This window comes from Naumovozyma dairenensis, chromosome 2 (assembly GCF_000227115.2).
Source record: "Naumovozyma dairenensis CBS 421 chromosome 2, complete genome".
NCBI lineage: Eukaryota > Fungi > Ascomycota > Saccharomycetes > Saccharomycetales > Saccharomycetaceae > Naumovozyma > Naumovozyma dairenensis.
Window position 1 is genome coordinate 450,078 of NC_016480.1, and position 24,924 is coordinate 475,001.

The 24,924-nt window shown below is 33.5% G+C and overlaps 8 protein-coding genes and 1 non-coding gene across 9 annotated transcripts; 4 read left to right on the plus strand and 5 right to left on the minus strand.

Annotated features, from left to right (window-relative positions):
* Nucleotides 1–480: 480 nt before the first annotated feature.
* Nucleotides 481–867, plus strand: NDAI0B01880 (uncharacterized protein; the record flags this gene model as incomplete). The annotated part of the gene is made up of 1 exon (XM_003668417.1): nucleotides 481–867. The coding sequence occupies one exon, from the start codon at nucleotides 481–483 to the stop codon at nucleotides 865–867; it is 387 nt and encodes a 128-aa protein (XP_003668465.1).
* A 664-nt stretch (nucleotides 868–1,531) lies between these two features.
* Nucleotides 1,532–1,603, plus strand: NDAI0Btrna5H. Its single transcript has one exon. It is a non-coding gene; the product is annotated as a tRNA-His (tRNA).
* Nucleotides 1,604–2,283: 680 nt separating this feature from the next.
* EMP24 (Emp24p) lies at nucleotides 2,284–2,895 on the minus strand (the record flags this gene model as incomplete). The annotated part of the gene is made up of 1 exon (XM_003668418.1): nucleotides 2,284–2,895. The coding sequence occupies one exon, from the start codon at nucleotides 2,893–2,895 to the stop codon at nucleotides 2,284–2,286; it is 612 nt and encodes a 203-aa protein (XP_003668466.1).
* A 1,196-nt stretch (nucleotides 2,896–4,091) lies between these two features.
* Nucleotides 4,092–5,601, minus strand: GLC7 (type 1 serine/threonine-protein phosphatase catalytic subunit GLC7; the record flags this gene model as incomplete). Its single annotated transcript, XM_003668419.1, has 2 exons — nucleotides 4,092–4,856; nucleotides 5,425–5,601. 2 exons carry the CDS (start codon nucleotides 5,599–5,601, stop codon nucleotides 4,092–4,094), a joined length of 942 nt encoding a protein of 313 aa, XP_003668467.1.
* Nucleotides 5,602–7,366: 1,765 nt separating this feature from the next.
* Nucleotides 7,367–12,190, plus strand: NDAI0B01905 (uncharacterized protein; the record flags this gene model as incomplete). Its single annotated transcript, XM_003668420.1, has 1 exon — nucleotides 7,367–12,190. One exon carries the CDS (start codon nucleotides 7,367–7,369, stop codon nucleotides 12,188–12,190), a length of 4,824 nt encoding a protein of 1,607 aa, XP_003668468.1.
* Nucleotides 12,191–13,387: 1,197 nt separating this feature from the next.
* Nucleotides 13,388–14,908, minus strand: NDAI0B01910 (CDC55 family protein; the record flags this gene model as incomplete). The annotated part of the gene is made up of 1 exon (XM_003668421.1): nucleotides 13,388–14,908. One exon carries the CDS (start codon nucleotides 14,906–14,908, stop codon nucleotides 13,388–13,390), a length of 1,521 nt encoding a protein of 506 aa, XP_003668469.1.
* A 765-nt stretch (nucleotides 14,909–15,673) lies between these two features.
* RPS26B (40S ribosomal protein eS26) lies at nucleotides 15,674–16,033 on the minus strand (the record flags this gene model as incomplete). The annotated part of the gene is made up of 1 exon (XM_003668422.1): nucleotides 15,674–16,033. One exon carries the CDS (start codon nucleotides 16,031–16,033, stop codon nucleotides 15,674–15,676), a length of 360 nt encoding a protein of 119 aa, XP_003668470.1.
* Nucleotides 16,034–18,321: 2,288 nt separating this feature from the next.
* Nucleotides 18,322–19,632, plus strand: COM2 (Com2p; the record flags this gene model as incomplete). Its single annotated transcript, XM_003668423.1, has 1 exon — nucleotides 18,322–19,632. One exon carries the CDS (start codon nucleotides 18,322–18,324, stop codon nucleotides 19,630–19,632), a length of 1,311 nt encoding a protein of 436 aa, XP_003668471.1.
* A 2,884-nt stretch (nucleotides 19,633–22,516) lies between these two features.
* Nucleotides 22,517–23,527, minus strand: NDAI0B01940 (uncharacterized protein; the record flags this gene model as incomplete). The annotated part of the gene is made up of 1 exon (XM_003668424.1): nucleotides 22,517–23,527. The coding sequence occupies one exon, from the start codon at nucleotides 23,525–23,527 to the stop codon at nucleotides 22,517–22,519; it is 1,011 nt and encodes a 336-aa protein (XP_003668472.1).
* Nucleotides 23,528–24,924: the final 1,397 nt, after the last annotated feature.

A 24,924-nucleotide genomic window follows, 5' to 3' on the forward strand; every position in this document is an offset into this window, starting at 1 on the left:
ATTTAAAATAGAAGGAGAAGGAATTTATGACCCCACAGGGATGAAAGTTCCTCCCTAGTTGGTGCCCTTGGTTTTGCTGTCAATAGAGATATCGTCCATTCCAAAGACTTTTCCTTTTTCGAACAAGAAATGAATGTCGGTGAAATCAAGTTTATTGAGACAGATTTATCGATTTTACGCCAATTCCACCAGATCATACATCCAAGAATTCTATGGTACTGTTGTTGCGAGATATGATGCTTGTATTGATGAACTACGCCAGTATTTTACTGAAGTCTGGTCGGTTGAAGCTATTGCAGAGCCTTTCTTAAATTCTGGTTCCAATGTCGCTTTGGCTAAGAGTAGAGTTGCACCAAAGAAGTTATTAATTTCTCTGTTCATAATTCTAGACTGCCATCGCAAATTCCTGAAACAATCCCAGGTACCGATCTTAATTCTGAAGCTATTGCAAAGATTGCAGCTGACATAGGAGTTTGTGCTATGTGGATGGTGTATTTTACAGGTCTCTATAGATTTCCTGACATGTTGGTTTTGAAATATGGTGGTAATAACAGGAATTTGCTCATTGACCCAAACTCTCGTTGCTTTGATGTAATTACTTCTTATTCGAAAACTATATGTGCCAATTTCATGTGCAAGAATTTAGATAAGAAAACCGCTGATTATTTGTTCCATTATATTTTTGTTGTGAGAGGTATTCTTAAACATTCCCTTGGTCCAGATTACGATGGTATGAAGAGGGATTTGTTCAACGAGACTGAAGGGGAACCTGCTAATTATTTGTTGAACAATTTTGTAGCTAGATCCGTTGGTGATGGTGACTCTGAAGATGATTTTGGTCCTGTAAATATTCCAATAATGTTTTGAATTCTTTTATTTTTGCTGATGCTATTTCTCATTCATTGATGATTATCATAAATTCCAATCATGTTTGAAAGTTTACCCAATGCCTATCGATAGATCGTCGGGGTTGTCCTTTAGAGAATTGAGACACGATATGATCAACCTAGTTCGTGAGTATGCTAAGGTTGAAGGTGAAGATATGGATGTGCTGAATGTTAAGGAAAGACTAACTGGTCATTTTGCTGCTACAAGTCAACCTGTGTATGCCAATGATGTTGAAACAGATAAAGGGTCGGATGAGTCGTTGGAAGAGAAATATGCTTCCTTAATCAATAATGCCTGGCCAAATTGGTTCGGATTTGGTTATGGCAAAGAAAGGGAAGATGGTGAGTCTGCTGTAGCTGAAAATGCATGTGTCAAGTAATATTTTTCATCAAATGGTTCTATTAAAGATTTATTTTTGGCTGATAAGAAGCGGTATGGTAAAGACTTCCAATTTAGAGAGGGACAGTGTGATGTTGCTGTAGAAATTTGTCTATATGAAACTCGGATTATTCCTATTCAAGCTCTTCCCGGTTTTGGGAAAACTGTTCTGTTTCAAACTCCTCTGGTAACACTATCTTATGGTGACTTGCATACTTAAATGGAACATAGGGAGTCTATTATACTACGTATTTCCATCTAATAAGCCATCTTAGTATAGTGGTTAGTACACATCGTTGTGGCCGATGAAACCCTGGTTCGATTCTAGGAGATGGCATATTATTTTTAGTCTTTTTGTGATATATTTTTATGACCGATAATAAGAAACGACACACAAGCGAAGAAAAAGAAAAGAGAAGAAAAAGAAAAGAGAAGAGAAAGAAAACAAAAGAAAAAGAAAAGAGATGAAAGGTTTTCCTACGGGTTATTAGTGTACGAGACGTGGCAGCAGAGCCGGTCAAGAGCAACGGAATTGAATAACTCATGGATATATAATAAGAGGAACTTTTAGAGGATATATCTAAAAGTTCGTCTTCTTTTAAATATGTTTAAATAAGAAAATAATCAAGTAATAAAAATACTATCAATTTAGAACACTTTGTGTCACGGTATAATTCCTATTATATTACACTTTTGTAGTTATTTTCACTAAATTCTGTAATAAGGTCATTGAATTCTTATGAACTTCATATAGTTTTAGTAATACAGTTCTGTATTATAAAACATTCCTTCTTCCGGTATCCTATCCAAAATATCAAGAATTAGAAATAGAAATACTATCTACAATTATTGATGGCGCTTTATGATTTTGTGAACCATTGATACAAAGTATAATAATATTTTCTTGTTTTACATCTTTCATATAGAATGCAAAAAGAACCTGGTCATTTTACTAGTCTGTTTATAATCTGTTTTTTCATAAATGTGGGTAAGTTTTTATTTATATATACAAATAAATTAAACATAAGAAGTAACTTCGAAGAATCTTTTCAAATAATAGATTTGGAACAAAGAATTGGCAACAACAACACCAACTTGGAAAATTGACCACCACTTAACACGATCATTAGTAGATTCAGCTGTATTTCTATGAGTTCTTTCTCTAATAACAATATAACTTTGTTCATTTTGAACTTCTTTAATCAATTTTGATAAAGTTCTAACGGAACCATCCAAAGATTCATTATTTGGATCATCTACATTGACATAAACAGTACCATGAATATTGAAAGTGACATCTTTTGTTTGAACATTTGAATTTTCATTAATGAAACAATATTCAAACTTACCACCATCAGGAGCAGAAATTGTAACTTCACCATGAGCTTGATTGACAATACTTTGTAAAACTTGAGTTCTACCGGGTGTATATAAGACAAAATCACCAGTCAATTGATTTGATGATTGTGGATCTCTATCCCCGAATTGGAAAGATACGGAAAATTCATCACCTTTACTTAATTTTTCAAAGAAACAACGACGACCATAAGCTGGTAATAGGACATTATGACCTAAGGTAAATGTTGTCAACCAACATGAAATGATCAAAATAATAGAATTTAACTTCATTGATAACGTAAGTTTATATTGGTATTGTTGATCCGGAGATTGCACTTTACCTCTTCTTGCCTAATCAACCTTTGATGTTATTGTTTGTTGAGTTCTTCATTTCAAAAATATAAAAATCTCTCCTCCAGTTTACGTGTTCGTGTTTTTCCAACTTTTTCTTCTCCTTCGCTTATATTGTTGTTGCTTCATTTAAGAATCGAAAAAATATATTACGTGTCTTTCGTATATAATGCGATTGAGATAAAGATGACACAAATATTTCATGATATTATGTATTACAAAGTTCTATTCAACGTGTATTGACCTCTCCATAGCTGCTGTAAATGGAGAGCAATCGACAAAGTAGGTGCAATATACTTTATTTTGTTTTATGTTGAATATTGTTCAATACTGGACCGACGTTTTACGTTGAAAACAAAAAGTATTATTTTTATTAAATTTTGTCCAAAGGTAATAACCTACTTAGTATCTTAAGAAGTTAGAAAACGATATATCAACTTTAAAGATGCGTTCACTAAAAGTAAATTATTCACACAACCCCTAAGGAAAGTATATATTTTATAGTAATAATGTAAAACCAGAGACTATAACAACGTTACATATATTTCCTTGATGAACGTTAGTTACATTGTAGCTTCATAGGTTTTCGAAACGCTGAATAAAATCAATGTGATAGATATGTATAAAGATACAGAGGTTGGGAAAATATAAAATAAAAGAAATAAAATAAAGTTAGAAATACTGAGAAAAAAAGGTGTCATTAGAATGATTGAAGGATAGAAAACGGGAGAAAAAAATAGACGAAGAATTCAAACAAACTAGAAACCGAAAATAAAAAAATAGAAATTTATCAAAAGAAATACGAGAAGTTGCTTATGTTCATATTAAGAATCGTTAATTTTTTTTTATCATTAGATTCATTTAATCATATGCCATCTTTCGTTGATTTTTTCTCAGTTTCGTAAATTCTATACATACATATATATATCAATCTGTTATTAATATATCTTTCTCATTCTCATTATTATATTCTCCTTTTATTTTTATTTTAATTTAATTTTGCTCTGTTTTATGTTTGTTTATGTTTTTTTTTTTCTTCTAGTTTAATATCGAAAGGTAGGAATGAATTTCTGTTTTAATTTTATTTTACATGATGATTGAGGTTCAATTAATTAATTAATCAATTAATTAGCTCATTATTTCTTCTTTCTACCACCACCTTGTTGCCTTGGCAAACTTTTTTGTGCAGGTTTTAAAATTTGAAAAGAACATAATAAACTTTCATCAACGCTCATCATAGCACCGGCGTTATCGAATTCACCACAATAATTTGGAGCACTGAAAAGTGTTACTAATTGTCTTTTACTGAAAAATTCATACCCATCTTCAACGACTTGATGAGCTCTACAAATCAATTCCATATCTTGCTTTTGTAAGAATCTATTTACCACATCAGGGCCAAAAGTGAATGAAACACCTCTATCATTTTCACTCCAACCTACGATATCCTTATCAGGATCTGACCATAAAAGATCACATAATAAGCCGACATCAGGAATATCAGTTGGTCTCATAACTCTTCTAATTTGTTCCATACTGTTTAAATCAGGTGATAGGCCACCATGCATACAAAAGATTTTTTCATCAATGATTGCAGCAATTGGTAAACAATTGAAACAATCTGTAAAAGTTTTCCAAAGTTTAATGTTATAACGTCTTTTACATTCATCATAAAACCCATAAATTCTATTAATGGAAGCACATTCATGATTACCTCTTAAGATGAAGAAATTTTCAGGGTATTTAATCTTATAAGCTAATAAAAGACAAATTGTTTCTAATGATTGTTTACCACGATCAACGTAATCACCTAAAAATAAATAATTAGATTCAGGTGGGAAACCACCATATTCAAAAAGACGTAATAAATCATAATATTGGCCATGAATATCACCACAAATCTATTTTTAAAGAATAATAAAAGAAAATTTCATATATATTTTAATGTTAGTAAAAAAAATTGTTGTCAAAAGAAAAACTCTAATTTATTCTATTTCCCCTGGTACTGCATAAAAATGGAATTCCGTATTCATTCTATTTCCCTTGGACATTTCATTAATTGATTTATTGTCTAGTTTTTTTTTTTAATTATAATGTTTGTTTATTATTTTTATTTGTTCTTAACGGCAAAGGAGACCATGCGGTAAATCCAAAGAAAGAAAAACTTTTCGTCCAAAAAAAATAAAATTATTCCACAATTTATCAAAGAAGGGGGGGGGGGGGGGGTTGGGAGTGGAGGGTATATAGTTCGCTCAGATTGTTGTTATTGTTATTACAGTCCATAGTTTACAGGAAATAAAAGGATACATTGGGATCGTGTTCTTCTTGCAGTATAACTTTTTTTGCGTAAGTTCTTTGCATGTAATCAAACGATTGTTTATTTTAATAGAAGCGAACACAAAGGAAAAGAAAAGAAAATAAAAGACAAAAAAGGAGATATTGTAAATATAAAAACAGTGAGTAACATACTTTGATTGGTGCTTCTAATTCTAATAAAATTGGTTGTTTAATGAATATAGATCTTGCCTTGGAACATAGATATCTAATTTCATGTTCTTCCAAATCAACTTGTTGACCTGGTTTAGAACCTCGAACTTCTAATAGTCTATCAATAATATTGTCCACGTCGACTGCTTGTTGATCCATAATGGTATTAATAATGATATCTTGCTCTTTATAATTCTTTTTTTTCAAAAAATAGTCCTCAAAATTGGGGGAAGGAGGATGCTTTTAATTCTTTATTTTTTTTCGGATCTATCTGATCGGTCCTTTAATGATAGGGATGGATTGAATGGTTATTATTTATCTTTCTAATATGGAAAAAATGGAAAAATAAATAAAAACTTGCGATGGACGAAACAAAAAAAAAGGAGGATGGCTGGTAAGGATAAAAATATACTCGAATATATTATAGTAGTATATTATATTTGGGACAATTAAAATGGAATAGGGATGAAGATAGAATAGAATACAATACGATACTATACTATAAAATACAGTGAAATGAGGGAATCGGTGTTTCTACCAAAAAAGAATAAAAAATAAAAATAGAAGTGTCGTGTCTTGTCTTGTATAGTTTTCTTCAAACAAGTTTTTTTTCCAGGGATCAAGATTCCTATAAAAAAATCTTTTAGAGATGTGAAATGAGAGGTTTTATGAAAGAAGAAAGAGAGAAAGAAGGACCACAATCCAGAAAAAGGGTATAATAACTGAACAATATACAAAAATTGAAGTGAGAACAAGAGTAAGTGATGAAAATGTTACTAATGATAGTAGAGAGTACATGCTTGGGAAGCATTAAAATCAATAGGACTTATTCATTCAAAGTGGGATGAGAAATTGGAAGAAAGGAAGAGAGAGAACTACCTGGGTGGTGGGTGGGTAAACTTGCCTCTTGCAACTTGCAACTTTCAATTTACAAACAAACAAACGAAAATTGAAAATGAAAAAAACAACGAGGGAAAAACAGCAAATTTAATTTTCTCGAAGATCATCTTCTACGAATACATCACCTGATCTATTCGTTTGGTCGGGTAATTCTCAAACTTCCCAAATTTTGTTACTTGCTTTAATGGCCGAGTGGAACACTGGTGATCAAAAGGGTTTGGTTTCGAGTCTCCATTGGGCACATGTTTCTTGTACCAAAAATAAAAAATTATTTATATGATGATTAACATTTGCGTGAACAATCTCTGACTCAAAATTCAAATTTGAATTTTAGGATTAAAAACATATGTTGCCTTCCTTCTGATATTAATTTTTTTTTTTTTTTTGTGTTGCAACACACAACAATACTATAGATGATGATTCTTTATACTACGGACATATTTCTATTGTATTGAATCATAGCACTAGATTATGATATGAGAGTAAATATTCTTAAACTTTACTCTTGGACGTAAAGTTACTGTGCGTTCTCTTGTTTCTCTTGTTGCATAACGCCAAGTATGTGCTCGGGTCAATTCTCTCCGGCGGAACAATAGTAAACTCTAGTGAGCGGATAAATGTCGTTTTATTTTGTAGAATAAAGAAAGAGCCTAGGGTGGCATCGATGATCAGACCTCTTGGTTTATTACAGGAAATCGATATCGATATATAGCCTAGTCTTTTAAAAGGTGTTATAAAGTGGAAAAACAATTCACCTTGCTACTGGTTTACTATAGACCCTGGTTCCATTAGCATTTATTCATTCGTTGGTGGAACAATTGCACCCTAGCTAATCTATTCCATATTTACAACCAACTCTATTCCCTACCATAGGTATTCCGAATTCAACCCAGAAATTAAAACTAAGAAACCAAACAAACGTTTGAATATACCTCTCTAATACTATAGAAAATTTACCCTTTCTCTTTCTTCATTCGCTGTCTTTTTTACCCCCATACTCATAATAATATCAACAAACAATAAAATGCCGTTACTTCAACCAAATTCAACAGAATGTTATAGACTAGAACTACCAGAATTACCTCCAAATGTAAACCTTGATGAGGCAACAAAAAATAGATTATCACTAAATGCAAGAACTGGGGCTGCAGTGACATTGGCAAGATCAAGTATATACGTCCATGGTGGGTTGACTATACCGTTAAATATATCGGAAATTAACTCAGCCACATTACAAAAGGAATTAATCCTTTATTTCTCTAAATCTAAAGATAGTTCACAATCTTTCAAAAATTTGAACGATTGGATCTCATGTGAAGTGTTTTATCTGGATTTAATTACAAGAACTTGGGAACGGATTGAAACTAATGCAACAACAGCTCTAGCAAGAACAAGTTCATCTCAATTTAGTGAACGATTATTTCATTCCATATGTGTTAATGAAAATGCATTATATATATTTGGTGGGTTAGCTATATCACCACAAAATGATTATGAACTAATTGCTACAAATGAATTATGGAAATTAGATCTATACACAAGGAAATGGACTCTATTAAGTAAAGATCCACGTATCACAAGAAGATTTAATCATGATATGTTTGTTAAATACGCTGCTGATGATTCTCATGATACAAGATTGTTAATCGTTGGTGGGCTGAATAATATGGATCAACCATTATGCACCATTGATGTATATAATTTAATTACAAATGAATGGGAATCAATTTCAAATAGTAATATAATAAAAAAATTCGATGAACAACCTGTATCTATCGTTCATAATAAAAATCTACCAATATTAATTGAGAATAATGAAGCGGAAGTTCCCACATTGACATTTTATCATACCAATTCAAACGATAATAATGATAGCACCGAAGAAGAGGAAGAACAACTACAAGGGGAAGAAAATAATTATGGCAATTCAAGCATTAAGATAGAAAACGAATTATCACCGATCATTGCATTACCATTATTACCACAGTCACAGTGTGTCAGGATTGCATCAGAATACCTCCAAGATAAAGATTTATTAAAGGTGCCATATAATCTTCAACATCCAAAAGGGGCATACTTTAATAGAAATTTACTCATATCTGGATTTTATCCAAATTGCCAGGCATCCAATTTTTATGTCTACATTTACGATATATCAATTGGGAAATGGATCCAATTAAAGGCATCTTGTGAAACATGTTCATCCTCTCAACACCGATTTTGGAACTTGTTTGTTTGGCAATCTCATCATCAAGCATTACTACTAGGAACAATGCAAGATGATTATAATTTACCTTCTGTACAAAGATTTGATTTGATTACTTCTTTTTCTCTCCCCATAGTAAACTCTTTTAATAATTTTAATAATAAGGCCAGTACAGAATTGTTTCAAACATCTTTCCTCCCCTCATTAGCATCTGATCTCGGATCTATACCAACAACACCAATAGATAAAAGAACTCCTCCATTAACAACTTCCAATTCTACATCCAAGATAACATCACAATTTGAAAATTACATTCGATATATTACAACGCCGTTAGAATTAAAATCTACAAGTTCTGTATTCCCACCTTCCGCTATGGTGGTAGGGAAAGATGCATTGGAAATATTTGGTAACACATTAGCTGATTTCGAATTTATAACAAGTGAAGGAGATTCTATCGCTGTTTCAGCATATTTATTACGTAAAAGATGGGGTAGATATTTTAGTTTCATTTTATCAAATGGTTATGCCAAGGTTTGCCAAGAATATCATTCGACGGGTAATCAATCCACTTTGGTTAAAATTGCTCCAAGTGACGTCTCGTATACTGACGATGGCTCTAAATTGAATCCTCCTCCAGCAATGACATCTTCAAATGTATCATTGGAAAGATATTTTAAAAACAATGGTAATAATCACAATAGTAATGGCAATAACCATACCAATACTCTTGATAATAATTATCATAGGAAGAAACACGATACAACTACAAATCGACATCACGAGCATATTCCATCTACTTCTCCACGAGGTTCCAATGTTGCTGTCCCAAGAGAACATACACTGGCTTCCATGAGAAGATCGCCGTGTAATTCTCGGTATAATCTTCATAACTCTCCAGAATTAGATTTTGAACCGATACCTTCTAATACAAATCTTTATGACGATTTTGAAACAACAAGTTCGAAGACAGTTAATTCTAAAACAATAAATGACTCAGTGACAAGTTCAAGCACTGGTATGATATTTAGGGTCCCATTCCAAGAAAATGACAAAGAAGATATATTAACAACGACGAATAACATTAATAGTAATACTATAAACTACAACAATAATAACAAGAATCTGAAAAAGAAACTTAGAGCAGGTAGTGCAACGGAAAATAATAATTTCATCAATGTTCCCAAGAAAAGAAGATCATCTGTCGTTACAAACCCAATGGGATCCTTAAATAAATTATCACCGCATATGGAGGACGCGAAATCTCGCAGAGCGTCTAATCCAATTCAACCATTAACTGAGATCACTCAAATTTCGCCTCCACCAAGTCGTAGATTTTCCTTAAGGTTTACACACAGTGGGGCTAATTCAAGAAAGGCATCTGTGACCTCTCAAACAAGTTCCATTTCATTCGTAAGTTCTACTTCAGATAGATTAAACAATGCAATTCTTACGAGACGCAATACGGAGACGGTAATATCATCTAATGATCCGTTAAAATCAGGTGTCTTAAACATATTTTTACCCCCACAGAAAAGACTACCATCTGTTTCTTTACCACCTGTTCCTTCTGGGCAGGAACCTTTAGGTCCTTTCAAAAGCAGAACTAATTCATACATCGAACACTTTCATTCCGATAGAAGCAGCCCATTATCATCTAGAAGATCATCGTTCTTGAGAAGCTCTAGCGTTCCCGAAGTAAGAAGGAAGTCCATGGCAGCCCTAGACAAGAAGCAATCGAGGAATGGCTCCTTTTCAAGTAATGGCTCTAATTCCCATACTAAGAAGTCATGGTCATCTGCTTCAAACCATTCTGACTCAGGGAGCGAGTTTTCTGCAGGACAAGTCGAATTAGAACCACTCCTGATGCCGAGATCTTTATATATGCCATGGCCAACAGCAACGGTTAAAGCGTTCACCGAATTCTTTTATACGGGCCAAGTTAATGGGAAATGGATGTTAGCTCCAGTGACTTTAGATTTGTTACTCATATCAAAGATGTATGAAGTTCCATTATTATATGATTTAATTACAGAAGTCCTATATGCAATAATCGGTAAAAAAGAAGGAAATTTGTTTGTGAATTGTAACAATTTGGACGACTCATTCAAATCTACTGTAAAAAAATATTTCAACTATGATGAAGCAGAGGTTGAAAATTACTTGGACACACATGCAACTTATAAAGATTTGAAAAACTTAAAGAATTTATTGGAATTGACCGATAGTGGGATGTTAGATGTAAACTTAATTAGGAAAATCTCTAGGAATTTTTCTTTTAGTTCATTTGAAAGTGATTCTATACCGTCAACTCCACGAACAACCAAGCATGTAGTATCGACAGTCTATGCAGGCGGCCCTAGGGATAGTCATAATTCTGTTGGATCTATTGTTTTTCCGTCAACGAATGTTAACATAACAAGTAATAAGAGGTCAGTTTCATTATATACTCCACGAATGAAAGGGAAGTCAAGCCTAAGTAAAGAGATAGATCCCACTATATCCGAAAAAGCTAGAAATAAAAGTACAGATAATCTAACATCAAAATCAAAATCTTCAAGCAAACACTTTGACTCCACTTTATTAGATTTGGATGAAAGAGATCCTGTTCTTGTTGAACAATTAGATCAAGCCAGGCTGCAGGACTTATCAAGAATAGAAACAGACTATCCATTAAATTCCGAAGATACATTAAGAACTGGATCAACTGGAAATATAATTTCTCATACTCTTTCCGATTCTTCTCAATCGGACTCTGATGATTTTGAATCACAAATCGGACTATTATCAATTTCAAGAATGAAGAAACATATCAGAGAAGTGGAAATCTTTGAGGACGCCATTGACCCATTGCATAAAATCAACAACGCTCTACAAAGTCCGTCCAAATCATTTGATATTATATCTTCCAAGCCAAGTATCACCCCACTCAATAGGGCCTTGAAGAACGATTTAAATAGCAACAACAATAATAGTAATATTGATTTCGAATCCCCGACTTTAGAAAGTATGATCTCTCCTAATTCGTTGCCACCTGTTGATTACGTCATGAAAATCATTTATAGGACATCTGTTTTAGTGAATGACACTAGATTGATGTTGAGGTGTATTGATTGTATTGAAATTTCTAGGAAATTGAAAATAATTCGGAAGTTATTGACTCAAGATATTAATAGGATGAATGAAGATGTACTAAAACGCTCCTCCGAGCAAGATAAATCTAAGAGAGGCAAACCGGAATTGACTATTCCTATTTCTTCCAATGGAACAAGAGACACAATGACAAGTTTCAAGATAAAACCATACTCTCCAACGGCAACTACTTTTCGTAGAAGCTCATCCAAAGCACAAATTTCTCCTCGAACGTCCATTCCCAATGATATGGCAAATAAAACAATTTCCGGTAGGAAGTCATCTACTCCTCAACAACAAAGGATACTAACAAAAAGCACTGGAAGTGGAAGGTTTAGCAATATCTCTGCAATAGTGTCTACCCCATCTTCTTTGAATACGGCCGTCATTGCAAGACCGCCTTTGTTGGGAACGAACAGTAATAGTAGCAGTTCTGTTCCACCAAAGAGCAAAAAGGACTCGAATGCTAGCACTAGCAGTTCCTTTTCGTTTTTCGGGATTAGAAAATGAGCCTACCGTTTTTAAATTACACTTCCGATAATCCTCTTTATTTATTCCTAAATTACTTTTATAGAAATTGATAGAACATAAGACATAGGATAATAACAAGAATCCATATTCTTATATAAACGACTTTTCATAAATATTACCCTAGCAAAACCCGTTGCCTTTACAGTAGTAATGAGCTCAGATTTAATTGAATTATTAATGCACAAATAATCTACATACAGTACTGTAGAAGGAGCCTTCCTCCTAATACCACAGAATACAAAATTTGATATTGGTACATACGCCATTCCTGCCGGAGACATTAATTGCGTACAGCTAAACCAAGAACAACCTTAATGTTCCACCAGGTTAACATTAAGAATTATGACAAGAAGCCATGCAAGAAACTATATATAACTATTTAAAACAGCCTCAGCTTTTCCTAATCAAAGCACCGCTATTAAGGTGGTGAAATGGCCACGGTACAATCCACATCGATCCCAATAAGATAAAGGCATATAATCTATATGGTTTATCTCTGGTATATCTATGAACTCTTTCTTTGAGCACGGATGTTAACATGAACTAAAACCTCTCCTCATCGACTGTTATAGTTGATGAGGAGCTTTTAAATTTTGTAATCAAAAGCAACATTTCTTTCTGAAATTTTAGACATGATTTTCAGAAGTTTTTGAAAAGTGAAATCTTGTGCTGCTTAAATATGTATTTAGTTTTCTTTCCCAGCCAACATCTCGTCCGCGCGCCAAAAAAACACCACGACTGTGAAGAAAAAAAAGCTAGGGTTTCAAAAGTACGTAAGATAAAAAAGCGTATTTTAACGTTACGTAATGAATCCACGAAAGAAATAGATACCAGAAGAATTATATATTACGTACTACCTAAAATGGTTTTAAATTAATTTATTAATAAAAAAAAGTAATATTAACATTGGTTGTTTAGTGTGAAAAGTATATAAAAAAATATAAATATGAATTGAAGTGATGATATAGAAAATATGAGACGACAATAAAGTCAGTACATTATAATAATATTAATATGATGAATAATAATAATAATAATAATAACAATAATAGTATATTATGGGAAAAAATAATAAGACGTAAATCTGGAAATAACTGATGACAATTGAATGGAGTGTAGTATAATAAAACGAACCAATTAAAGCTTCAATTTTGCTTCTGTATTCTCATATTATTTTCACAATGCAGAAAATATAAATAGATTATTTGTTGCAGCAACGGATATGCTATTTTCTCTTGGATGCCATGAAAAATGTAATATACTTTTCTTGAAATCAATGTCGTTACTCCATTCTTTATTCCTCGATGATTTTGATAATAGTGAACTTGAACGTTTATTCTTAAACACAGTTTTATCTGCCTTTAATATAATCTCATCAGGTGTTTTTGTACTATTTCTCTCTTTCTCAGTTTCACCTCCACCCCCTTTAGAGTTATTTTTACCACGTTTACTGTTACTATTGTTACTATTATTACCATATGGTAAGTTTTTCTTAAATATATTATTACTATTATTTGTTGTATAATTTTCATCAAAGTTTTTAACGATACCATTATTTTCATCTTGAGCTGTCTTAACGACGTTAGGATAAATCATAAAGTTGTTATTATATGAACCAGTCATAATACTTGAACTATCTCCACTAAAATTCAATTCGAATTTATCAAAGATTGCATCATTTTCATACGTGTCACTTAGTCTTTCTTTCAATTCATCATGTACATTGATTGTCTTTAAAGGTTTATTGTTCATATTAACATCCCAAATCTTAACAGTTAAATAATCTCTCGATGCGATGTAACGACCATCGGGACTGAATTTAACATCTGAAATGGAGGATGTGATTTCTGTGAAAAAATTATGACTTATTGGATCAGTATACTCTTCAAAAGTTTTTGTTTTGAAATCACATAATGCATTTTGTCTCATGTCACATAATTTAATAGTTCCCTTTGAAGACGAGTACATGAAAAGATTACATTGTTGTGGATGGAATTCTGCACTTGTTATAACTTCAGTTAATTCCTCCATATTATTTGGTTTAATATCGACAATATTAAAACTTTGATCTGGGATATCAAGGTTCCAGAGATTAATTCTTAAATCATCTGCACTAATGAATGTTTCTTGATCTGAATTAGTTGATATGGAATTAATATGGTATGTATGTGCATTACTGTATATTCTTTTGGGAGCTGCAGCAATTATCTTATCGTGTTGTGATAAACGTGGTAACTTTAGATTTTGTAATGATAAAGTATGACTATTGCTGGATGATTTACCTTTCGTGATATCATTTTCCATGGATAGATTATTTTCGCTCACCAACTTGATGTTTTTCTCATAAACTTTCCAAAGTTTAATTGTCTTATCATTAGTACTCAATAAAAAATGTGACCTTTGATTAGAGGACCTTAACCATTTTAGTTGATTTATTTTCTCTTCAATTTCTAATGATTTCAAATAATCGAATTCGGCATCATGACTTTGAAATTCAGTCAAAAACTTATATTCACAATGTTTATTATTTTTATTTCTTTCAAACAGCACTACTCTACCACCTTTATCACCTGTAGCTAAGAAGTCACCTGTATGGTCGAATTCCACGGCAGTAATGATATCTGCTTCTGTGACAACTATATCTGCTTTATCTCCAAAACATTGGCTAAATTTAAAGTGATAATCGTCCCGAGACATGTGTAGTTAATTGTTATTTTGCACTATTATCACTTTTTCTTTATATTTTGTTTTCTTACACTCCCCTTTTCGTGCTGAAGCTAAATGAACGGGTTACTATGATGAACTGTGCTAGTAGTTCTATGTAAAACGATAGGGTATAAAGTACTATAGTTCTTCTATCCAGGTTTGTATAAGCTACTTGTCAATGGTAAGTAATGTTTTCTCTTCTCGATGTGTTTACTTCGTCCTCTGTTCCCTTGCTGATGCTAGTTATCCCTAAGACATCCTTAATAATCTGTGTGTTTGTTTTTCTTTTGTTCTCCAGATGCACTATTACGAAATTATGAAAAGGCTGTTGTGGTTTTTCCCCCCAAAGGCGCTAGTGTTTTTTGTTGTTTTTTTGGTTTTCTCTTTAGAGTGCGGGTTTCCTCTGACGTCCATGGTGATGAATTAAGTGTCAGTAAATTAAAATATTCTATTGGAAAAAATGGAATACACCCTGCTTCTAAGAAGGATCCGATAGGAGGCAGGTAGTTTAGTTATACACATGATTTACAATGTATATATTGGGAAGAATACAATACGTCTGATAAACTTTCTTCGAATTCCTCTTATCTTGCGGTGATTTATACTAAACATATGGACTATGAATTTTATACTAACGCATTTACAAATAACTAATTCTTTTTAACATGATTTTATTTTATTTTATTTTTGGGTGGTTTGTTTGCTTTATAATATTATAAATAAAAGTATTATTAATTCATTTATTTACTTATCAACTTATAAAGCCTTCTTGGCGGCATCAGCTGGAGAAACCTTGTTTTCTCTGTTGAATCTTGGTCTTTGAGGAGGAGCTCTGTTCTTTCTGTTTTCTCTGGATCTGACTCTAACAATTCTGGCGTGAATAGCACAAGAAACACAGTAGTGTAACTTGTTGTAAGTCTTTGGTAAAGCGTATTCAGCATAGACAGAAGCTTCAGATAAATCTCTAACGGCAGCAGCTTCAACAATGTTTCTGATAGCCATTCTCTTAATAGCCTTATCCTTTGGAACACACTTGGAACAGTTAACACATCTGACTGGGTTAACGTGACCTCTACCCTTCTTGTTTCTACCGTTGGAAGCTCTCTTCTTTGGCATTTTTAAATGTTCTATCACAATAATATGTCAACAATTTTTTGAAAAATTGTATTGATTTGTTAGTTTTATTGTTCATTTGCTTTAAAAAATAAATGTGAAGTTCTAATAATACATCGATCGATAACTAGGTTTTTTTCCCGAAGTATTGGTATTCAAAGAGGTGTTGTATTCTTGATACGTGGGAAAAAGAATTCCATAAAAGTATTGCCAATATTGGATATTCAAATATGTCATTTTTATTTCGTTAGGTTTCATATAAGCCCTGTAATTCAGTATCACATTTTTCATTATCAATCAGAGTAGCTTTTGATAGGTTTATTCTTTCTGTTGATTGCATACTACTTGGACCCACTTTAATTATTTTGGACTCTTCAGATTTTATTCCACTTACAATTTTCTTAACGAATTATTTCACAAGTACTCCATTTAAAAGCCCCTAAATTTCATTGTTTTTCTACTCTTATTATAACTTCTCTTAATGGTACATTCAACATACTAATTTATCTTTGGTTTATTTTAAGCTTTTACTCCAAATAATGCTATAACTTAACTATATACATAATAATTCCTATATAGATCTTTGTTTTAGCTATAGTAAGCTTCCCAGCTTTCGGGCCCTTACGAGTAGAGTACGAGAGTATCACTAGAAAGAGATGGGGCGCATAGACCGAGGGCAAACCAGTTGTCACCAATTAGCCTTTGATTTTTCCGCCTTTACAAAGTTTCGCTTAGTTGTAAATTCCTAATTTTCAAATTCTCTTTCAGTTTTGTTGCGAAGGTAAGGATGTTTTAAATTTTTCTAGATGTGTGGGTGTAACAGTCATGTTCGTGAGGAATACTTTCTGTACATAGGTATGAAAGTCCGAAAATAATATAAAAAGAACAATTCCGCATGGCAAAAGGAAATAGTCTCATTTATAGAAAAATTGACTTTTTTATACCGTTTATTAATAGCGCCAACAAAGCTAGCTATTTGATTTTGCGGTTCCATTTGTTGTTTGCCCAATAATAATACTTGAAATGGTTTCTCGAGTTATTCCAATTTCATGTGTCTTACAATTCTGACGCTGTTAGATTGTGACATTCAATGTCCTTTTTTCCCTCCCCCATCCCGCGGATATTATGGTCGATCATTTGAGGCTTAGGGGAAGGAAAAGAAATAAGATAGCGGGCTAATTTCTCCGTGGCTCTTTCCGTAATTTAACTGCGTCTCAGTAAAGCAAAGTGAAGTAAAAGAAAACAAGTGCGGTTTCGAGGCGTTTTTTTCTCTCTGTACGTAAGATCGGATGTCGGTACGTCGAGTTCTCTGGCGGTACCACCACTCTAAATTCGGGAATTTGTAAAAATAAAGAGAAAACAACTCGGTTGATCCGAGATTCTTGAAAAAGTTATAATAAGATAAAGGAAGCCTTAGGAAAGTAGCGTGTTAAAGTGGGAAGGAATAAATAAGGATGATACATGTATTGATTCGAAAATTTACGAATACAGAATCTACGCTTTTACGTTAGTAACAGGAAATATATATATCATCAATTTTATAACTTCAGTATTACTTGTTTACTTTACATAATAACTGCAACAGAAGTGTGCCTCTAAAACACTTTTAAGACTGTACACGTTCGTTATTCGTAACACATTACGTAACTGGCTATTTTTTTTGATTCCAAGCAATTCTTTCTTTCACTTACATGGGGACAAGCCCAGACTTTAAACCTGACTACCTCATCCCGTTCATTACAATACCGATCCCAAAATATACAAAGGTTCACAATTCTTTTGAAGTTAAGTTATTTTTATTCAGTAAGATTCAGAACGCTTTTCTCTATTAATAGCTCAGAAGCCTTCCAATCATTAAAATTTAGTCACAACGTCTCACACAATCCATACAAGTAAATAATAAAGTAAGCTAATGTCAAACAATTTTAACTTACAGAAAGTCACTTCTAATGACACCGTTTTTGCTTTTAACCTAGGCTTTGATAATAGTTCAAAAACAGACCTATCAATACCGTACAATATCAACAATAAGGTAACTAATGCTGAACAACATTTCACACTTCAATTGCTCCCCAAATCTGACAATATAGAACTAACAAGTAATATAAGGAATGATTTAACAGGATCCACTATAGCAGACGCACAACAAACTCATAAATCAAATCCTTTTTATCATACAGATTATTATACGAAATCAACAGTTAATAATGTGTTTGAAGATTATTTGAACCTACAAACCAATTCTCAAAATATCAGTAATAATATTAATAATACCAATAATAATAACAGAAATGGAAGACGATTATCAATATCTGATTATAATGGTAATAATTCTAGATATTTTGAGTATGAATACTTCGACAATTAAAAAAAAACATGAAACACATCCAATTGATATACTGACGAAATCACAAGACTCAACCTTACTGACAAATAATGTGATGAAACGTCATTATTTGAACAAAAATGGGGACCTTAATGATAATAATGATGGTGATGTCTTAATGACTGAACGTACTGAGAAAAATGAAACTCCGTTAAGCATTGACGTGATGAAACTAAGTATTAATAACGACGTTTTGTCCTCTTCGAATGATATATATGAATATAATGTTAACAGGAATAAACCCAAAATTTCCTTTGAATCAATCGATGATTTCAACCGAATAACTTATTATGGAGATTATGCCCGTGAGATTGTCGATTTAAATTACGATAATGACTTCGATAACTTTGATGATGATTCTAATGAAATGAATGACAATGATAATATTGATTTTCCAATTATTGATGACACACTACAAACACCAAAGAAAAAGGTCATTGACTATTTTAAATTGAGTATTTTTAATAACAATACAAACAGCAATAAACTTCTATCAACAGATGTCAACGAAGAAATGGCAACAAATCAACAATCTAACTTTAAGAAAAAATATTTTTGGAAAAAACGGAATAATAAAAAAGGGATAATCAAAAATGATGATACCGATGGCAGTTCTGATAGTATATATTTTAATGATGATTCGTATGAGGACAGGAAAGGTTCCCCATGCTTAAGAGATAATAATGACATAATTACGGAAGAGACTGATGTAAGTATTCTAATAAACCCCTCTAAACTAATCGTCAACCGAGATGTAGAAGAGAATATGACATCCTCTGACCAGGATCCTTCAGAATCCCTTTCTTCTTTTGATGTTTCAGTCTCGAATAGTCCTTCTCAGCTACCTCTTTTATCTTCAAATACGAATCCATTCAAAATAAGAACCGACTCGAATAAAAGGCACGTTAACGAACATCATTGTGAAGACAAGTCAGCAGTGAGCTTAGAAAAATATAGCGCCAGAAGCCACAGTGATAATAAGGAAAATATTAACGGAACCTTACCAAAGACTAGAGGGCGTAAACCATCATTAATTCCGGATGCAAGTAAACAATTTGGTTGTGAGTATTGTGAAAGGCGATTCAAAAGACAAGAACATTTGAAAAGACATGTTAGATCATTACACATTGGTGTTAAACCTTATACCTGCCATATATGTCAAAAGAATTTCAGCAGAAGTGATAATTTGAGCCAACATATAAAAACTCATGGCTAAAACTACTTTTTTCGTTGTCTCCTTCATGAATATCAACTAAGGGTAAAATATTATGTACTATTTTGGAGAAATATATACAGTACTTATAGACTTTCAATGACAAAATTTCATTATAGATCTCAAGTTAGCTTTGTTTGTGACCATTTCACTACGTAAATACAAGTCTGTCTCGCGTCGGAACATATGTGCACAATGACCAAAAATTTCGACCTCTCTTAAATTAAGATAGAATCACAGACTTCCTTCGTAAAAACTGCATTTTTATTTATTTACAAGGCAATGAATATAAAAGGGAAGGAACTAGCATATTGTTATATTGTGAAATGCAGAATGTAATCAAAGTGTACACGTTTACTTATTGAGCTCAAACCTATATAGCAGCTTTCCTTCTTTCCGGCTATAAATGGAAAAATTCTCTTGCATAGTTCCTTGAATAGCATTCTCCCACGACTCACTGGAAAGAATGTCTGCTACTCTTTTGAATACAAGAATAATTATTTCCGAATCTTCATTAAAAGTTCCGACAAAATATTTGATAAATCTTTGTGGATGGCGGGTAGTATTCTTTACCTTACATCCCTTCAATTTTTAAGGCAATTTTCAGGATATCCTTCCAGGAAGCCTTGTTACTGAACTTTGACAATCTCTTCTTGGCATAGTCACTGATACAAATTTCAATGGTTGTGCCTTTTGGAAGAAATAAGTCTGATCCGGTTGTAAACCCACGGCACGTTAAATGGGATTGGTTTGCAACATTAACCCCATATAACTTCACCTTGAAGTCAAATATACGGCACGTCAAATCATTAAATTTGTCGAAGTGTTTAACTCCCACATTTTCAATAGTTCGCTCAATCCCATGGTTACTGGTGTTCCTTCAATAATATTGATATCTTTGAGGACAAACAGAACCAAAGCACAAAATGTCGCCAACGACCCAAATAAACAACTCGAACCACCAAAAGATGCGAAAGCTGCCTCTACGGGGCACATATCATTGCAACATCAAGTAAGGCAAGAAACTCGACGAACAATGTAATGTAGAAGAAAGTATCAGTTCCTCTCGTGAAGAACAGGTGCAGCACCCACACTGAATGTAAGGTAGACGATAGCAACAGAAGAAAAAGGAACAGAGAATTTTTTGTAAGTTTTATTTCTATTGCAAACAATTGTGTACTTTATTTATTGTCTAGATAACTGCAACGTAGAGAAAAAAATATATTCTAAAGGAAAAATTTACACGGGTAAGGATATAAGCCTTTTTATACCTTTAACCTTTTGAATACCATTATAACTTGGGCTTTGTGAAAACTGCCCAGGGAATGAAATTCAAAAGCTAACTTAAATGACATGATTGTTTTTATTTAGTCCTGTCTACACTTTATATGTAACATTATATAAGTGCCCTTCGATGGTCCAAAAGAAATTGCTTCCCTTGATTTGGCGTCTCACTGATACGGGGTCGCATTATGATCCACGTTACAGTTGATCAGGGTATAACTAGTATTCAGCGTATACTATCCCATTCTTGGGTCAATTATCTTAGTTATGGTTTAGAGCAGCCAAATAAACCTCACAGAAGGTGAGAAGTGAGTACATATGGAAACCTTCCTTTCAGTCGTGCTAGAAATGAACTAAGGTATACATACATGAATATAGCTTTCAGAGTTAGTACGCTTTCATCTCTAGGTTCTTATAGTAACTCTGTACTTTTTTAAGAATGATAGTGGACTGGAAAATTAAAAGGAACTCATGTAATCTTTAACATTAGCTTTAAAAACAATTACATACTTCGTTCTTCATACACATACAAATCTTGATTTGTTTCTAAAGATTAGGGAAAGTCTTTAGATATAATTGGCAAACCGAGTAACCTTACAAGTATGATGTTTCTTTACGTCAATATCATCAATAACTAACCTTCGGAAAATAAAAAGCATCCGGTAAATAATAAGGTTTTTCAACTTTACATTGCTTTCGAAAATGCGAATTTTGCAAGCCCTATTAACATTCACTAAAATGGAAATACCGGGTTTCAAGGGAAAAAAGTTCGCGAGAGAATTTCCAACTTTGAATTCTCCGCAAAGTCAGTAGCTATGCATGAATAAGCTGGCATACAGCGGTTTGTTCGCGCATGATTTTCATTATTGTTTAAAGTTATCGTTCAATTATGCGTATTCAGCTTCTATATTATGGGGGAGTTCAACTGAGCATTTATTCAACACACGTACCTACGTAGCTCCGAAAGTACTCGAAGCTTTAGGCTAGGTGTTAGGTGATTACGTAACTAAGAGCGTATTCAGCTTGAAAAGAGGGGAGATATATTACATCCTATTGTTTCTTACAGGAAGAGAGCACTTTGTAACGGTAGGGAGAAGATATTCTTCAACAATGGAGGGCAATGCATCCTCCTCTACACTTCTGTCCCACCAGGGTATGTACAAGAATAGGTTGTAGGGATACTTCTCCCATTACCAACCACAGAGGAGCATTGATGTTCCATTCACTTGTAACAATTCATATTGGAGAATGTGTTTCTTGATCAATTAATTCAGCACTTATCGGCTTAAAAGGATGTATAACCTTCCATACACACATATTTAGACTCTAAAGTTTAGAATTAGTAACACCTAAATACGTGTACTAATCTCCTTCAGCTCCCAAATCTTTCGATTGCTTCCATAGGTTTCAATTGTAAAAAAATTCATCTTGCGATTAACCGAAGCCATCTCGTTATTAACTTCAGCTATTTTGAGTAAGGATGGTTTCCTCTTTAGGGTTCATAACTATATGAAATTACACAAAGTGTTGACCTTGATTTTGATTGTTTGGAATGCAATTATGCTTAAGGTGAATATTTTATTTACTGACTTATTATAATTAATTATTTATTAACGTGTCTTTTCCCTCTCTGCTTATGTTTATTCTTATCAATAACCTTCGAAACCCCTCCACTTAATCTTGCTTTTTTTTCGTGACATTTAAAATGTCGAAGCATGTTACTTTTAACATTAAATGCTTTCGTGCAACCTTTCCATGCACATTTGAAAGGTGTGTCTCCACTATGAATTAAGTAATGAGTCTTTAAAGTAGATGGTCTTGAACATATTTTACCACATATATCACATTGTTTTTTATTCTTTATCTTTGGGTCACGGTAGATATTTGCAAGTTTAGATGAATCGCCGTACATGCACCCAATACTGTTAGGGTTTTCTTCGAAATTGGCTACACCATAGTTATTAGTTGGCAATGTCGGAGATGACATTATAGACGAAGAGGACAGTGAACTTGTGGAAGAAGGTGTGTTAGAACAGAGTGGATGATACGGTACAGTTACTATGAATGGTCGACGTGGTGCTACGTTTATAGGTAACGGCTCCAAAGCAGATAATCTTGGTGCTGGACCTACCAGTGTTCCTGGGGGTGGCGGGTTTTGAGTAGAGTAAAAATTGGCAGTGATCCACTGTGTCTGAGGAGTTTGCGTAATCACCGGTATTGTTTGGGGGTAGAATTTATTAGCAGCTTGAACTTGGACAATGGGCGTCTGTACCATAGAAAACGTATATGGCATGCCAGCTGATGAACATAACTGTGGTGGCCTAGAAACAGCAATATACTGAGGCTGTGGAGTTAAAACCGTCGTTGTTGTAGGATTATGTGTATATGCCAAAGGGGCAGGTAGCTTCGGTGCTTCAGCCGATTTATGGTGGTACTGGTACCGGTCTGGTGTTCGAAGATGCTGATAGTGTTGTTGCAACGGTTCGGTTTTCGTAACATTGCTATCGATATTTGAAACAAGAGCAGCGATTGATGGTAAAACTATACGATCACTTCCCAATTTTTTGGTTTCTTGGTAATAGTTAGTAAAAGGTAAAATAGGCTCTCGTGACATCCTGTTTTCTTAGCATTATGAAAATGGTATTATACTAAGTTGAAGTAAAACTAGCTGATTAAGGTAGTATGAAAAAAAGGAAATGAATTCAGTTGAATAAAAAAAAGTTGCAAAGAAAGATGTAGGAGAAGTCTGAGAATCATACATAATGATGAAAAGCTGAAAAACCCAAAAAAGACGGTATTTGTTCCTTTGTATTTATATATTTAACACATAGGTTCACGGTTATCGTCCACGTCATTAAGGTGTTGAAGTAAACGAAGCATCCCATGACGAATGCAAGTAATTCATGTGTCCCAAGAAGAGTACTGTGGACTATGTGCGGTGTACCTTGGAAAAGTTTCAACCAAACAAAATAAGACGTATTCTCTTACAATCCTGCACAGATTTAATAACGTTTCTCATAGTTACTGCCGAGTTTGGACGTTCTGAACTGGAATCTGGAGGCTTCACCCGGTTTAAAAAATACCAACGCAACTATATCTTCGTAGTTCGTTGTTATATTTGCGTCCTGCGTGAAAGGAGAGAAAATTTTTGTTGGGTTTTCCATTTGCGTCCGCCGCTCAAATTCTCGGATGCATTTTGGAGGATTGTTCCCATTGTCCTTCCCAAAGTGGCCTGTCTAAGTATCTCTTTAGGCTTTTTCCGCCTTCTTAAAGTTCGAGAAGACAATGGAAAAAGTGCACGGACCACAGACGAAGATAACCTTTTAGGTTTATAATACGTAGAATTGTCAAAAAAATTACGTGCTTATATCCGTACCTCCTTTTATCTCCTGAGAAGGGAATATCTCCACGTAGGGAAAGACAGCGCTGGCAGTTTCTCGAAAAATGTGAAACGTTTGCCAAGTATAGAGGTACTAAAAATGATGCGCACAACCCTCCATAATTCTTAAGGGTGCCTCCTTACCGAAGTCTATTTGATAAACTTAATTAAAAACGAATCAATGGGAATACTTTGAAATCCCCTACGTACATCTGTCTGTGCCTACGGTGTTTATCAAAACCTGATTTTCATCTAAGAGGAACTGTGCATACGGGGAAGATGGAAGTTAGGTAGTTTTTTGACTAAAGTGTAATTTACTTTCCATTGTGCAAAATTTGTTCCTTTTCCATTGCAGTGTTGAAAGTACAATATGTACCATAACTTGTTATCCGAAGTGCAATTTTTTGCCGCCCATCCAAGAAAGTCACGTAGATTTTCAGTAAGTTTGGGTAGGGAGTCCACAGTTAACACTTAGACATGGGATTACGTAGAGCATTATATAGTTTTGAGAAAAATGAAAGAAGGTTTAGATTAATAACGAATCGTCTTGCTTATTTTTACGCTTTCATACGTATAGAGGGGGGGGAGGCTAAAATTCATTTGATTTGCTATCAACTCAATTAAAGTTGACC